This window comes from Cygnus olor, chromosome 5, assembly GCF_009769625.2.
Source record: "Cygnus olor isolate bCygOlo1 chromosome 5, bCygOlo1.pri.v2, whole genome shotgun sequence".
Classification (NCBI taxonomy): domain Eukaryota; kingdom Metazoa; phylum Chordata; class Aves; order Anseriformes; family Anatidae; genus Cygnus; species Cygnus olor.
The window spans coordinates 17,425,048-17,442,139 of record NC_049173.1 but is presented as its reverse complement, the minus strand read 5'-3'; the positions used below and the strand labels follow the sequence as shown (position 1 = coordinate 17,442,139).

Genomic DNA, 17,092 nt, shown 5'->3' with positions numbered 1-17,092 from the left:
ATTTTGGTACACACAAATAGACATTTCATTGGAAAGTATTTCTAATTATACAACTAATATGTCCCACTAGTAGGCAAAGTTACTTTGAATTTAAGACTACCTAAAAAATATTACTATATTTATACAATGTGAAAAGAATACAGTTGTAGTTCCACAAAATCAGCTTGTAGCATCCACTGAAAGGATAAAATTACTTTACCTTGTGTAGATGTTCAAGTGCCAAAACAATTTCCCCAATATAAATTTGCACTTCATTTTCTGAGAATCTCTCTCTTTGTGAAAGGTGAGTAAACAGTTCTCCTCCATTTATATAGTCTAAAAAGTACAAAAAAGAACCTTGTAATTTCACTTTCTGACAACTTAATTTTCTTACAAAGTAACTATAATATTGCAGTAAGTTATTAAATAAGATGTTCTGGGATCAAATGCTTTTACTTTATTGCAACTCTGTAATATTTCATCCCATTGTACAATACTCAGTTTCTTTATTAGTGTAGTGATGGAAGAGCATTACCAACTTAAATAAACAGCAAAACCATAAACTGAGCCTCAAATATCCGTAAATTATGGAAGATGAATATTTTTTGCAAAATTGGTCTTTTAGTTAATCAGAAAAAGAACAGCACACAAATGGTATCTATGAAGCAAGTATTTGTACACCCTTGTGAAATAATTAAGAGCAACAAGCCAGACTGACATTAAAAAAAAAAACGATTCAAAAAACAGATACTAAGTGAAATAATCACCTTTGGGCAATTACAAGTTTTACCCCTTGCAAATGGAACTTGTATGGCAAAACTTCCTGAACAAGGTTATTTCCACACACATTCCCACATGAAAACCACACTTTGATTCTTTGCAGGACACAACAGGGTGGTTTTCCCAGTCAGGAAGGGGGAAAAAACTAGTTAATACCAGAGTTCCACTGCAACACAAACATTTTAGATACAGAATTGCTTACACTGGCAACATACAGTAAAGTAGTTCATTTGTATTTGAGGTTTACATACACAGAGCAGGGAACATACTCCACAACATCTTATTCAACATTTTCTTGAATACAGTTTCTATAGATTCAGGTATTATACCAAAAATTCTTTGAAGCAGAAAGCATATATACAAGTTACACATGTTCTTATCTCTCTACTCTTTTCACAGTTCTCCATTCAGAAAGGAGTAATAGTGGAATCAAACAAGAAAGTAATGAAGAAGATTCATCTAGGTCAGTAAGTAAATGAAAACATTGATCCTAAAGTATAAATAACCCACATTTTACAATAAAAGTAGTAATAACTTAACCCCATGCGATAAGTTCTGTTTAGAACTGGTATTCGGATGAATAAAACACCTCATTCTTTCAAACCTAGCTTAAAGTCAATCTAAAACTAGAATTGGCTCCAAATTCTGTATTCTGGAAAACAGAAATGCAAGTGCATGTCTGCACTTGATTTGGATTAAATTACTGTTGCTATGTACTCTGGCAGCACAAGGACTTGTATTAAGTATTGCACCAAAGCTCCAACTCTAAAACCTCTTGAACCTGAAATGACACACTGCTCATTCACCAAGCTCAGCTGGGTAGAATAGAGGCAGATGCTGGTTTCCCTGAAAATTCAGAAGCAATTCTGAAACACAGAATTCCAACACTACATCAAAGAAGCAAAGAAGTGATTTTCAAGGATTTACATACTCAGACAAAAAAAACGTGCAGCAAACCTTTTTGTTGTTGTAGTTGCTGTTTGTCAGGGAGGGCACAAAGCCTAAATGAATTATAAAGTAGCCTTACGCCATGACAGTTGTTTTTTGTTTCTCTGTTGAAAAGAGTGATTAAAAAGAGCAGATAAAACTACGCACTACACAACTCTATTCCCATTTTCTGCTAAAAAAAGGAAAGAAAAGGACATTTCTGGAACAATTGTTACTCTGAGAATGGGTTCATGTAAACTTTTGTGGAAAAGCAAACACAAAGAACAAAAAATCTTAGTTATACATCAGCTTTGAATTGTTTTCACTTTAAACTTCACCTTGATGTTGTATTAACGTGGGAAGTAAATGCCCAGTCTGTACTATCTATTATGCAACGTTCTTCACAACTACTGGGCTCCCTCCTATTTGACTCTAATGAAAATATAATCTCAACCTTTTAATTTTCCCTTCATAAAAAAGGTTCTTCTGGTCTTGTAATTATTCTTGTCACCTACAGTTATCTAAAAATGAATACACAGAGAAATTTATCAATTTCACATATATATATATATGTGTGTGTGTGTGTGTGTGAAATACATATGTAATACATACATACTCATATTGTATACGAAATACATATATAATTTTTCTAATGGAATCTGAATGATTGAGACTGGATTGAGAGCAGCTGTGAGGAGAAAGACCTGGGGATGTTGATGGATGAGAATCTCGGTGTGAGCCAGCAATGTGTGCTCGCAGCCCAGAAAGCCAGCCATATCCTGGGCTGCATCAAAAGAAGTATAGCCAGCAGGGTAAGGGAGGTGATTCTCCCCCTCTGCTCTGCTCTTGTGAGACCCCACCTGGAGCCCTGCATTCAGCTCTGGGGCCCCCAGCACAAGAAGGACATGGACCTGTTGGAGCAAGTCCAGAGAAGGGATGTGAGGATGACTGCAGGGCTGGAGCACCTCTCCTATGAAGACAGGCTGAGGGAGTTGGGGTTTGTGATGGTTTTACTTGGGTGGGCAGCCGAGCTCCACCACAACCGCTCTCTCACTCCCCCTCCTCAAAGAGGAACAGGGAGAAAATACGATGAAAAGGGCTCAAGGGTTGAGATAAGGACGAGGAGATCGCACAGTAATTATCGTGACGGGCAAAACAGACTCAGCGTAGGGAGATAGTAAGATTTATTACCTATTACTAACAAGCTAGAGAAGTGAGAAACAAAGGGAAGAAACCAAAAGCACCTTCCCCCCCATCCACCCTCTTCCACCTCCTCCCCCCGAGCGGCGCAGGGGAACGAGGGAATGGGGGGTTATGGTCAGTCTATAGCGCTTCTTCTCTGCCGCTCCTTCTCGGTCACTCTCGTCCCCTGTGCTGTGGGGTCCCTCCCACGGGACGCAGTCCTTGCTGAACTGATCAATCCGGCGTGTGCTGCCCACAGGCAGCAGCTCTTCAAGAACTGCTCCAGATATGGGTCCATACCACGGGGTCCATCCCTCACCTCAGGAACAAACTGCTCCAGCCTGGATCCCCCACGGGCAGCAGCTCCTGCCAGGTCACCTGCTCCTGCGTGGTCTCCTCTCCACGGGCTGCAGGTCCGGCCCGGAATCTGCTCCAGCAGGGGTCTTCCACAGGCCGCAGCCTCCATCGGTGCAGGTCCGCCTGCTCCACCATGGTCTCCTCCACGGGCTGCAGTGTGGAACCCTGCTCCACCGTGGTACTCCATGGGCTGCAGGGGGACAGCCTGCTTCACCATGGTCCACACCACAGGCCGCAGGGTACTTCTGCTCCGGCGCCTGGAGCACCTCTCCCCCTCCTTCTTCACTGACCTTGGCGCCTGCAGGGCTGTTCCTCACTCCTCTCACTCTCCCAGCTGCTGTGTGGCGCAGCGTTTTTTTCCCCCATCTTAAATATGCTCTCACAGAGGCGCAAAACAACATCACTTATTGGCTCAGCTCTGGTCAGCAGTGGGACCCTTACCGAACATGGGGCAGCTTCTAGATCCTTCTCACAGAAGTCACCCCTATGGCCCCCTGCTACCAAAACCTTGCCACGTAAACCCACTACAGGGTTGTTCAGCCTGGAGAACAGAAGGCTCAGACGAGACCTTATAGCAGCTTTACAGTACCTAAAGGAGGCTACAGGAAAGCTGGGGAGGGACTCTGTCAGAAAGTATAGTGACAGAACAAGGGGTAATGACTTTAAACTAAAAAAGGTTAGATTCAGAATAGTAATAAGGAAGAAATTCTTTACCCAGAGGGCGGTGAGGCACTGGCACAGGTTTCCCAGAGAAGCTGTGGATGCCCCATCCCTGCAAGTGTTCAAGGCCAGGCTGGATGGGGCTTTGGGCAACCTGCTCTGGTGGGAGGTGTCCCTGTCCATGGCAGGGGGGTTGGAATTACACAGACTTTAAGGCCCCTTCCAACCCAAACCTTTCTGTGATTCTATGATCTAAACTGCATTCTAACCAAAAACTTCTGGATTAGTACTATGATGTTTACAATACATTCTCATTTGTCTCATACTTCATCTATTTTTTTTTCAAAATTATTCATCTATAAATTAAATACCACAACAATCAAAGATGAAATCCTCATTATTAAAAGGTTAACGTCAAGGAATCACAAAGCTATAAATGTATTTCTAATTTCTACTTCACCTCTTCAGTATCTTCCAGTCTTTGATAGCATTTTATATGCTCTTTAGTATCCTTTTTAAATGAATTTGTGAAAACCCTTACACTTTTAAAGTCACATTTTCAAAAGGAATCTAGTGAATACTTCATTTAACCTTGAGCTTCTCAGGCACCTGTTTTATCCCATGGTAATATATGAAACTAAAGCACATATGTAGAACACCTTCCTAAGAATTGACAGCCAGCGGGGTAGGATTCATATAACATTAATAAAAATCATTAATTCTAAGTTTAAATCAGCCTATTAATTAAGGTTCAACAAGTGGAAGTTATGAGTTAACAGTAATCAGAAAATTAAAGGACCATTTACTTCCCCAAATAAGCCTTAAAAAAATTGAAACATGGAAGTCTCCATACTCAAGAGAGAAATGGTTTAACAAAGTTTTAGCAGCAAAAGCTTCCTGAAGCAGCGAGGTTTAAAGCTGCATTTATTTCTCTTTTCCAGCTCTTTAAGTACATACTCCTCATTATGAGGAAAAATCCTTTACCCTCCCAAGAAAGCCAGGCCTCTAAAAGGCAGTGAAAACTAGGGAATAAAACAGAAGAAGAAATGTAACTTCTTCATGTCAGCCTCTTTCCCAAAAACAGTGCTGGCTTGAAAGGGGGGTGCAATGGGTGGAAGGTGTTCTCTCTTAGTTGAAAACTCAGAGAAAGTTCCTTATCAGTCTCATGCCAAGCTTGCAAATGCTGTAGAAATAGATCTGTTTTTTCACATAAGTATGGAAAGCAAAATGGCAAGGACAGAAGTAGAATGAAGAAAGTTCTAATAAGCCTTGCTATACAATAGTTCATTATCAGGCATCTTGTGTAAATGGATATTTATGAATGTTACAAGAAGAATTACAAGAAGAATTTACAAAAATAAAGGAATGCACAAAAGCAAGTAACAGGTTATAGCTGAAGAACAGTACGAACTTATTAACAAAGACACCACAATATATGTACTTTCACCAGCATTTTAGAGCAGGAAATCTGACCAACAACCTGTACGTTCCAGTGTTGTAAGGAATTTGCCGAGACACAAAAATGAAAGCACAATCACCTTTAACAGGCCTTGTCCACCCTTCTATGAGGGCATCTGTTCAGACAAAGGCCTGACTGAGAGAATCTTTCAGTTTGCAGCAGTTCAGTACTACTAGAACCTACCAACTGGTCAGCATAGTGGCAGGCAGCCCTGTCCTCTCAAACAGATGGCAACACTTCAAAATACATTTTATTTTTAATGTGACTGGTATAAGTCATCTTCAGAGTGAAATGTGCTATATGTCTGTTCAGTTATTTCTTCACTGTCATAGAATATCCCAAGTTGGAAGGGATCCACAAGGACCATCAAGTGAAACTGGCTCCAAGCAGGATCACCCAAAAAATTAAGCTATGTGCCTGACAGTGTGTTTTCTTCTTCTTTTCTGCCAACTGATCCCAGAAATAAAATTACTTTTGGTCACCCCACCTTACCAACAACCTTTGTGCCACACAAGCAAAGACAGCATACAGAGAAAGTAAGGGAATCATTTTAATGCCTATGAAAATTGTTTCAATTATAGTAGCAATTAGTCAAATTCTGCAGAAAGCTAATGCAGTGTATAATAACGGTTAAAGAAAGCTGCAAATGAAGATTTCATCTTCTAGGTAAGTTCAAGAAAATTTATTTTTAGTAATTTTCCACCTCTGCTTTAGGCAGTTATGACCATATCAGTGACTTGCATGCAAAAAAAAAGTATAATATTTTTTCCCCAAGTCAGAGTAGCACACTGAGGTTCAAACAGGAAAACCACAAAGGCACTGTTAAAGATGAACTGTATTTTACTTCCTATATTCTCCCATACAACCTCCAAACACACAGTACTTAAGACCACATGAAAAAAAAACTAGAAAACATGAAGGAGATAAAAGGATGGATTATATATTTAATTTTTAGATTTTATTTTGCATTAATGTAAGAGTTGAAGCCAGAAGACTACTCACCTAAAATGAGATGAAGCTTTGTATCTGTTTGGAAGGCATAATGTAACGTGACCAAAAATGGTGATTGCCTAATGTGCTCCAATACTTGTCGTTCTGTCCTTGTGTGCTCAGTTGTTTTGGCTTTTTGAACTATTGTTGCTTTCTTCAGTACTTTCATGGCATACAGTTTTCCAGCATCGTGGCCACTTACTTTCCTTACTAGGAACACTTTTCCATAGGCTTAAAAAAGAAAGAGTGGGGAGAAAAACAGTTATTTACTCATACTACAGGTCTGGCTGACACCACGATACTACTGCTGATTATTAACATTACACAAATTCTCATTTGGCCCTTATACTCAATTATTCTTTGTTATGCCAAATAGTAATTATTCAGGTTAAAATCTTTCAGGATTTTATTTTGGACTGACCTTTTCAAAATAAATTTCAACCAAACCAGCTCAGCAAGTGAATGCAGGAAGAGTACGAAAAACAGAACTTCAGTATTTAACATAAAGATTAAAAAGATAATTAAAAGAAATTAAATGTTAAAATGACTTCTTCCTTTGCAATAACCTAAAAATCTCATACGTAGAATTTGGCAAGAGTACAGGGGTAAGGGCAATGCTATTTTTGTCCCCCTCAAACTATGCCCACTTTTGCACAAATTAGAAGCTTTGATTAATGGCTTTACAGCAGTTCCAAAAACTCATTGAAAATCCAATGAATTCTTCCCACCAGTATTTAGAACACAGAGGCTTTCCGAGGCTCCCATACTGGGCTTAAAGAGAATAAGCTAAAAGGAACTCTCCAAAAAAGAAGTTTTCTAAACACAAACAGGAAAAAAAGTCACCAGGACCAAAAGGTAGGCATTCCAAACTTTTTAAGTAATGAATCTAAGTGTTCTATTTACGTATTTTGTTAAAAATATGCTCCCCAGTAGAATAATAAGACATATGGACTTTTTTTTTTTTTAATAAAAAGGCTCCTATAGGCCAATAAATGACATCTCTACTACACAAAGCTGTTGGAAGAGTAACAATTAGATTTAGCACATATGTGAACAAGGTTACATGAGAAAGTCTCAGTGCTACTTTTGTAGATGGTTATAATTACTTCTATTAATAACTGCTTACAGGAATCGTGAGGAAGGAACAATGATATGCTTTACTTATCTAGATTTCCAAAGTACATAAGTTCCCCTACAAAAGTGTCTTGAAAATACTAAAAAAAATCATTGGTTCAAAGAATAGATTAGCAGACAAAAATCAAAGGTTAAAAATAAACATTCAGCTTTTAAGATGAAAGGAGGACACCACAAGAGTTTGTCCTGCATGATTCAGTCATATATGAACTACAGTGCGGAAGTTAGTAAGTTATCTACTACAACAGAAATCAAAGCTGACTGCTGAAAACTGCAAAACCATATCAAAATATTAAGTAGCTGAATAATAATATGACAGATAAAATTCCAAGTAATAAATAAGCCATATGAGGTAAGATAATCATTAATTTTTATACTGTTATAACTGAGAAAAAAAATATCTGGCATTACTATAGACAGTTCTATAAGAAAACAGCCCCAGTGGCTAGAGGTAATCCAAAAAGCAAATAGAAAGTGAGAACTTCAAGGAAAGTATTAAAGTGGAAATACGACACGCTCAGTCCCTCAGACCTTCAGCACAAAACCAAAAATCCCTTATGCTGTGGTATGAAAGCTTTGTGTGCTCCTATCTCGAGTAATGCATGCCATTTCAGTGCTCCTCTCTTCTGTCCCCAGCTCCCCCATCAGGAAAAAAAAATTGAAGTGCTGGAGAACTGTAAAAGATCCAGAAAAGAATAACAAGGATTGTTCTGATTACGAAGGGAAGGGAATGCATAAGCTTTTTATTCAGCCTGACAAAAGTAGAGTACTGAAAAAGATGCCAGAGAATTAAAATCAAAGATCTATACAAAGGTAAATAAAGAACAATTTTCCATTAATTCTAAAAATAAGATAAAAGATAAAAATAAGATAATGAAAAATAAGATAAGAAATAAAATGATCAGGTATCAAAACTATGAACTACACAACACACGAATATTCAATTAAGCTATGGAACTACTGCTACATTACACTTTAGATGTCAAAAATGTAGGTGAGTTCAAAAAGATGATATAAATCCTTGATAGAGAAGAGTGTATAGAAACCACTGCTAAACACAGAACCTCTGGCTCAGGTAGACCCCAAACCACAGACTGCTACAAGTGCATTAAGCAAACCATCATCCTATGCATCTTCGTGTTCTTGTAGGGTCTCTTTACAGGTCTCAGAGACAGAGAAGTGAACCAGCTGCGTGTTTTGTTTAACCCCTACATGGCCATTATCTTCACATAGCATTCCCAAAAGGAACACTCAAGTATCTCAAAACTGTAAATGCACTAAACAGAGTATGCTATCCTGATGGGAGACACTCAGATTAATTATGCTCATCTTCAAACACACTACAGTGTTACTCCCAGTAAGCAACTATGTGCAGCTCCAGCTTTTTCCCATCGTTCCCCATCCCTGACAGGGAATAGAGAGTTTTGAGTTATCCAATGATGCATTATTTTCTTCTATAGCTAAGTTCTGCTTCATTCCGTATACAGAAGTGATATTACTAATTCTTTCAAAAGTAATTTTTTCAAGAAGTTTGTTTTTTAGCTGACTTCTACTCTACAGGGTCATGCTTGCATTCTTCACAGTGCCTACTATTCCCAATATGGGCTTTCACAGATATAAAACAAGTTTCCACAATATACCTGTCAAGAAAGGCAAAAAGAGACAGAATAGGTTAAACCTCTATCTATTTTAAGTGACAAATGGGAGATACCAGGACATTTCTTCCCCCTCCACAATGCTCAGTATTATATAGCACTCCCCAACATCAGTTGCAGCCATGAGATCTCAAGTGTATCAATGTAAAATGCTCTGAGTAGTCTCAAGCTGGTCATCAAGAATTGGATAACCACAGGTGTAAAATATTATCATAGTAAAACAGGCATGGGCCATAAATCCTGTCACGATGCATAGGCACAAATGAACTTAATCAAGGTTGTACAGGCCATAATATTGTGACCTCAATGACACCATTATGCTTGTGTACAATTTTCATGTTATTCAATTGTTTTCCAGTACTGACTTAAATTATTTCAGCATCTGAAAAACAGACCCTACTATTGAAAGCGCTGGTTTAAAACAAACAAACAAACAGAAAAAAAAACACACCACAACAGAGCTTCCAAAAGCAGTACTTCCGTCTTTTTAAGGAGTTACTACTCAAGAAATGTAGATGCTTTTGCAATCCAGTAACACACAACAGAAACCACTGTGGAGAATGGCCTGAGCTTGCATTTCTCAACTGCATAAGGGAATGGTCCCAGTTTTCACCAATTTTCAGCTGGAGCTTGGTATTTAACTTTCTTGTGCCTCTCTAAAACATCCAGAATAGGGCACTACACAGAAGCTTCCTTAGGTTCCCAGGACACAGCAGTTTTATCAAAAACATTGGAGAACATTAGGCTACACCAAACTAAAATTAACAAAGCCCTCTGGATTTTAACACTTGGCTATTTGCATCTTTGATTATACTTTATAAAAAAAGCATACAGTAACGCACCTCAAGCAGCAGCATGCTAGCGGAATATTAAGAGTATCTACTATGGTTTTAAATACTGCGTATGAGAAAATTACCTGGTAAACGTGTGAGCTATATGGAAGTCTCTAGAAACTATACTAATGTTACCTTAGAACAATTTGCAATATGGAGCTTTACCACGGTACAAATTGTTTCCGCAGCAATCTGAAAAGGACTGACAGCATGATGAGGACTCTCAGCGGTTTTGATGCGAATAAATCTTAAGTAGCACTATTTTAATCAAATGACTCATGACATGTTCAACAGCAGATTCTCCGATATTACCACGAGAAATCTACTTAAAAGACAACACTGCAACAGCAAGTCATTCAAGTGACAGCAAGGAAAAGGCACACAACTTTATTGCAAGAATACCCGTACCAGATGATCTTATTTCAGAAAAGTTTTTTATGCTTCTCAGAGCCACATTTCAGTGTTCTTTCTCATAACAACTGATACACATCTCTACTATTTTCAAGGCAGAAATATTTAGTCAGCAGTGCATTCCCCACAGAGGAAATGCACATGCACAGCCACCAAAGATTTGCCCCCAAATGCAATAGGTTTTAAGTTATGGAAGAACTAAAAGAAAATATAATGAATTCATATATAAAACACATAAGATTGATCCTTACAATCTACTACAAGGAACAAAATAAACATATAAGGTTAAAGAAAAAAGGACACACTAATGACAGATTGATATGGATATCAGGCTTGAGATGAGCAAGACATTTCATGCCAGCAATTTATATCACATTTTCACTTAATTTGTGAAGCAGAAAAATACAACTGGGGGTTAAGACTTTCCTTTCACTAATGCCTTTTTCATGAATAATAATCTAGTAATACATGCCATTGTACATAACAATTCAGCAAGTCATTCAAATATGCCGAAAGTACACACTTATTGAAAGCCAATGAATTAAAAACAAAGTAATCTTCGCTTCTTTTTTCTGTGTAAATGCAAAACACATTAAGCCATTGCATCATGCCAGCCAACTCTAACAGAGAAAAAAAACAAGCAATTCTTATTGTTTATAGCACACAGAATGGTTTCTGTGGACTTTTAAACCCATCAAAACTTGACACTTATATACAGAAAATTTTAAAGCAGTGTTTTTAAGCGCTAACATAAGGTACACTTCTTAAGCTTTTTTTTTTTTTTACTGTCATTGTAAGAATAATCATGAGACAATAGCAAAAGGCTCAGAAGCACAAGATATATAATGATTTGAATACGTTTCACTTTGCTCTTGTATGATAATATGCCTTATGACTTATTTCCTCTGAACATTTCCGTATTTAATCTACCCGAAAAATCCTGAGGCAGAACTCTCGCTGTGTAGATACCTGTCCATATAAATTAAAATTCAGAATGTGGCAAAGTCAGAAAGGCATACAGCTCTAACAGCTAAAAATGGGGGGAAAAAAAGCCAAACAAAACCCTTTAAGATCAAACAACAGCATTCTGAAGAAGCATCTTCATTTTTTACTGTCCACCACTAAACTACCAAAGATGATGCATTCTCTGTCAGATTTCTTTGGATGTCAGACAAGCAAGAATCTACAGGGGGCTTTTTTCAATGTTATTATTTAGCTAAGAACAAGTTGCTTGTCCCATTAAACAGGCAAATAAGAGATTATAAATATGAAAGGCAGGAGAGGGAAAGCTGCATCTTAAAATGTACTTTCTAGCAGCATTTTGCTTTTGTGGTGTGTTCTGTTTGGTTGGTTTTGAGTTTTTCTTTTTGACTTTTTTTTTTTTTAAAACCCTTGGCTTTCTTAAAAAATAAGAACTATTCAAGTAAATCAGTATGGCAGGAGATCCATGCCTAATTTTTTTTCCCCTTCACGGAACTAAGTTGTTAAATGAGGGCTCTCATTAGTCAGACAATCTACCAGTGGGTAAGCACGTGTTTCATTTTTAATTGTTACCAAAATTAAGGTAAATTTTCTTCTTCAAAATCTCTTTGCAAGCACTGCATGCTCCTGAAGTCTCCTCAATTGATCAACCGTTAGCTGCCTGGTTCATCTTCATTGTTCCTTCTTAAATACAGGATTGCATTTACTATTCTCTCCAGTTTCCTGTATCACCTCTGACTCATTAGTTCCAGTACGAACCTTTGCTACTGACCTCCAATTTCATGTCCCAATTCTTTCAGAATTCTCTGGGGGGAAGAAAGGGATGAAACTGTACAAGTTCCAGGTTCTTCAACTGAACAGTCGCCTCTTTTCAGTCTGCTCTTTCAATACAGAAAAATAAATTTTCTTTTTCCAAACCCTGTCTCCGATCAGACATCCCACTTTCCATTTAATATTCCTTATAGGCGCCCTTTGCAGAAACTGAAGTAAAATATTAATTTGAGTTTGGAGTCATTTGTAGACACTCCCCAGTCTTCTGTGCACAGTAACCCCACTTCTTTCTTTCTCCTCCGTTCAATCTTACGGGAATGTGCTCAGTCTGGGAGAACAACATTTCACATTTTATTCACTATTCTTTGAAAGACCTAACTAAAATTTCACAATCTCAGCTTTATCAGAATACTTTCTGACCTTTAGATGAAACTAAGATTATTCTCTCTCATATAACAAGATTTTGAACTAATTATCTAAATCTGGCATTCATCCCACCAATTTTCCTTCCTTCATTTGAATTTATCTATCAGATTCTAAACATCCCTCACATGTAAGTCTTTAAGCTGTTCAATCCTATGGAATTCTTATTCTAGCTCTTTTAAGCTTGTTCCTGGAGAAATTTTCTGTATATACTTCTTTATTAATTTCTTTAACAGCTTTATACTATTAATTGTGACTTACAAAAAAAAAACAAAACTAAAAACTTAGCATTTTCAACACATTTTTCATAAACTAGTCATGTTGCTGTAAAGTTAATTCCATTAAGTTCTTGAAATAAATTAGGATTAAGATAGGTATGAACGATTAATTTTTATCTGTTTTAGCCACATAAAATGAATATGCCTAAATTCTCATATGTTAGCATTTTCTATATAAGTACTTAAAATATTTTATGCATAATATTTTAGAAATCTATATGACTATTATATTCTTGTTTCTAGTTATTCCTCTGTGTTTATTAGTGGCCTGTAGTGGTACACCAGATTACTGGGGCACATGCTCAGGAGCCACATGCACTGCCTCTTTTTCATTCAGTCTGCCAACTGTGCTTAAAGTGGCATTTATTGAAATCAGAAGCAGAAATAGTTGAGAAGAAAAAAGCAGGAATAATCTTTGTGTAGAGAAATGTAAGACCCAGAAAAGCTTATGACTTTTTTTTTTGAAGAAAAAGTTTAGACTGAAGTAAATAAGCCAAGTGGATGTGCATAAGCCAACACAGCCACCTTCCTGTTCTCTCCTTCGTGTTTTTTTGGAAGCAATTAGATTACTTTGCTGTAAAGTTCCATAAAATAGAAGTTTTCCAAATCACAGGGGAAAAAAAAAAAAAGCTTTAACTAGATAGGATAAACAGCTAGGGACATGAATTCAATTGGCAGGAAGTCTGAAAATTCCACATTAGCAAGGCTATAAAGCAACTGCAAAAGAAAAGGATTTAAGTGAAAACAAAGAAACTGGAATTTCAAAAAGCATACACTGAATAGAACAAGGACAAGGCAGAGAAGTCAAGTAAACAATAATTTGCTCCCAGAGCAAACAAGCACGTTATTAATAATTTTATTAACAGTGGCATACTTTCAGCGATTTTGTTCTGTTGATGTCAAGTGTTACTGATTACCCCAACGGGGAAGTTTATTGCAATGATAGCTACTTAATGCAATGTAAAGGGCTCCAACTCTGATTAAAAGGCGACTAACTCAGATTTCCTTGTATTTTCCTCTGAGAGACAGGTTAGAACATAAGCATGTATAATACTTTATTTTAGTACCAAAAAAATAAACTAGCATGCTTGTAATGGTGATAATGTGTACAAAACCAAACTAGGCATACAGAAACACAGGAAGAAAAATGTGAATTAAAAGAAAAAAATAAATATGAAATCATACAGAGCCAGAGCATGAAGAAAAAGCTATTCAAAATTAACTTCCACAGGAGAAACATCAGTACATACGGACACAATTTCTAATCATCTTATTGTCTTTTTAAAAAATGAACCTTAAAAATGATACAAACAAGGCCTCACAGCTACTACCTGAAAAAAAAAAAGAGCACCATACTAAGTGTCTACACAGAACTACCACAATCACATACACAAAGTTAAATGATACTGTGCTTAAGTCTATTTTGAATATTTTCTTTAGTTACTCCGTTGCCTCATAACGGACTATATGTAAAATATTGTGATCAGTTACAATAGCACCTACAGCCATCACTTAACATGCCTAGGAGGCTTCAATTCATTCTGCTTCACATTACTGTAGATCATTTACCCATCAGATATCTGGGAAACATTTTGCACTCTGCTGAACTCCACAGAGAAGAACTTTAAAACAGTATCACAGCTTTTATTTAGCATTAGCTGTATCGCAGTATATCAGCAATACCTAAAAGCTCACATCAGGTAAGGCTTTCAACTGCCAGAATAAAGATAGCTCTTGCCTAAAAATAGAGCAATGTGTAAACAGCAGCCACAAGATGCCCTCTTTTCCATTTTTCTTTAAATTGTTCCCAAACAAGCCCTTTCATCTGTATGAATCAATTTGTCTAAGGCAACGTCAACCCCCACCCACATCTTCAACTTCACAGAACTTAATAGTAAAAGAACAGAGCAGTTCCCAAAATTGCCCTCCCCAACAAACAAACAACAACTACAGACCAAACAGTTCTCTTATCTTGTCCATATTTTTAGGACAAGTCACTAATGGAAAGACACAGGCTGCTTGGATAGGTGCCTGCCACCACACACACACCCCCATACCACTTGGAAAATACTTGAAGTATTTCAGATTTCTAACAATGAAACCTGTCGTTCATCCCCTGAAAGGTGAAAGGCATTTAATGAACATCTGTAACTTGCACCCTCACCAACAGACAGCTACTTTTTAGATGGATGGCATTTTTAGATTCACCAGAATTAGGTTGCCACCTATACAGAGTTTAACCCAAAATTAAATATACGTTGAGGAAAACAGCCTCCATTCTTATTCTGATGGGATTAAAACTACAGAACAAGATAATTCAAACTGTTACTTATCAATGCAGAAGGCATGCAAATACCCTCAGATCATTTCTTCATTTTTTGAGAGAACAATCCTAAGGACGACAGTTGAAATGCAGATGCGTAGTTCTGGACAACAGAGGTCAAGTTTTCCATGAGGCCTTACTCTTCTGCAGTACCATTTAATACAATTCTCCAGCAAAAGCCTGCCATTCCAAACATTCTTGACATGTTGTTGTGATTATAGACAGTTTTATTCATGCTCTCATTCCTTCCAGTAAATGTATATTCTAGGACAAAGAACTGAGAAGTCAGAGCAGTTGTACGCATTGCTCCAATCTCAACTCAAGCACGAGTGAAAGAAATGACAGGCCTAAACAGGGACCCACGGCTCCTGACATGACACAGTTAAGATCTTATAGCGAAGTTCACATGTTAACAGGTGGCTAGATTCTTAATAAATTTTGAAAAATAGTCACTCTGTTATGGAAGAAGGAGGAGGGGGGGGGGAGCAGGGTAAACTGCACAGTATTAAAATACAGTCACAAAAATAGCTAAATATACTAACTGAATGCATATCCCCAGACCTTTCACTTGCAGCAGCTACTGCAAGGTCTACTGCCTTTGGTCGAGTTGATTTTCGACACTTAAGATTCAGTGCTTGCACAACTGTTCTTGTTATTGACAAAAAAGTTCTAGAATTTCCTAAAAAAATGATATTTACAAAGGGGTTTCTATGTTATTAAACAGCAGCATAGCCAAGCAGTACAAGTTCCCCGTAATTCTGTAACGGTAGCCAAGATACTTGCAAAAAAAAAAAACAAAAACACAACACACCAAACACAGTAGGCTAAGATGATCCTGAATTGGTCAACTGGCCAATATAATACTTAAATTTCTTTTCTGCTGTTTATTCAACAAAAAGGACACAAACTCTTCCAGGCACAACAATATGTTGAAAATTAAGATGATGTTCAGAGCCTCATCAAAATTTTGTTGACAGTATTTACAAAAGAAAAGCCTAACACAGGTATACCCTATTGTAAAGTTATGTGTGGTTCTTTCAGAAACCTCTTGCAAGAAATAAAGGATTTTTGCTTACTGCAATCCTCAGAATGCTTCTCAAGCTAGGAGATGAAACATCCTCAGCAAGAACATCTATGAAAGTGGCAGAATGTCTCTGCTACTGGAGGCTTTTGCTGATCTCTGTTTGGAACGATGCAGCTATGACTGAGTGTTGGGATAAGTAACTAAAGAACCTCTTCAAGTCCATTCCAGTCCTGTTTTCAGGGATTCTGTGTCACTATAAACCCTGAAATTTCAGATGGTCCCTTCCTGAAAAGCAAACAGAACTAGCTCCATTCTGATCAGGCCACATGCATTTAAGGCTGTCCAGTAGTTGGCAAACAGCAGCCTTTGACACACCTAGGACACTAGTCTCAGCTACGATACGCTTAACACTGAACAAAATTTAGTGCCCTGATCATCTTGAATTCTTAGGAATGTACCTCACATTATTTTTAACATTACATTTTAAACAAGGCAACAAGCATTTCTTTACCAATAAAAGAAGATACTAGTCTTGCTACAAAATGCCCTTTCAGGATACCTAATGTGTCCTTGGTTTCCTGAAGTTTGCAGGAATCTTTTAGTCCGTTCTTGAAACCGTTTGAAGCCCACTGAGACAGAAGATGTTTTTGGAGCAAACTGGCTATTAGAGCATGATGAAGACAGACAGATGTGCTTCCTCAGTTGTTCTTCTTCACATACACACACTGTTAATCTCATTATCAACCTGTTAAAGCAGTCTTTTCTGAGAGTTGTTATTCATAAAAATTACCCTGTTATTCTGAGTGAAGATGGCTATGGGTGACGAGCCTAAGGACTGCCTACAATGATTAAGACTATCCCACACCAAGAGAAGTTTGCTAATCTGTTCGTAAAGAAGAAAGGGCATGGAGGGTAGCAATGAATG

General features: G+C 37.5%; 1 protein-coding gene across 1 annotated transcript in view; it reads right to left on the bottom strand.

Annotated features, from left to right (window-relative positions):
* The window catches only part of RPS6KA5 (ribosomal protein S6 kinase A5), a 77,498-nt gene that overhangs the window by 46,979 nt on the left and 13,427 nt on the right, over window positions 1-17,092 (bottom strand). The window contains 2 exon segments of the mRNA XM_040557991.1: window positions 200-315; window positions 6,347-6,565. Coding sequence (XP_040413925.1) covers window positions 200-315; window positions 6,347-6,565 — 335 coding nt within the window.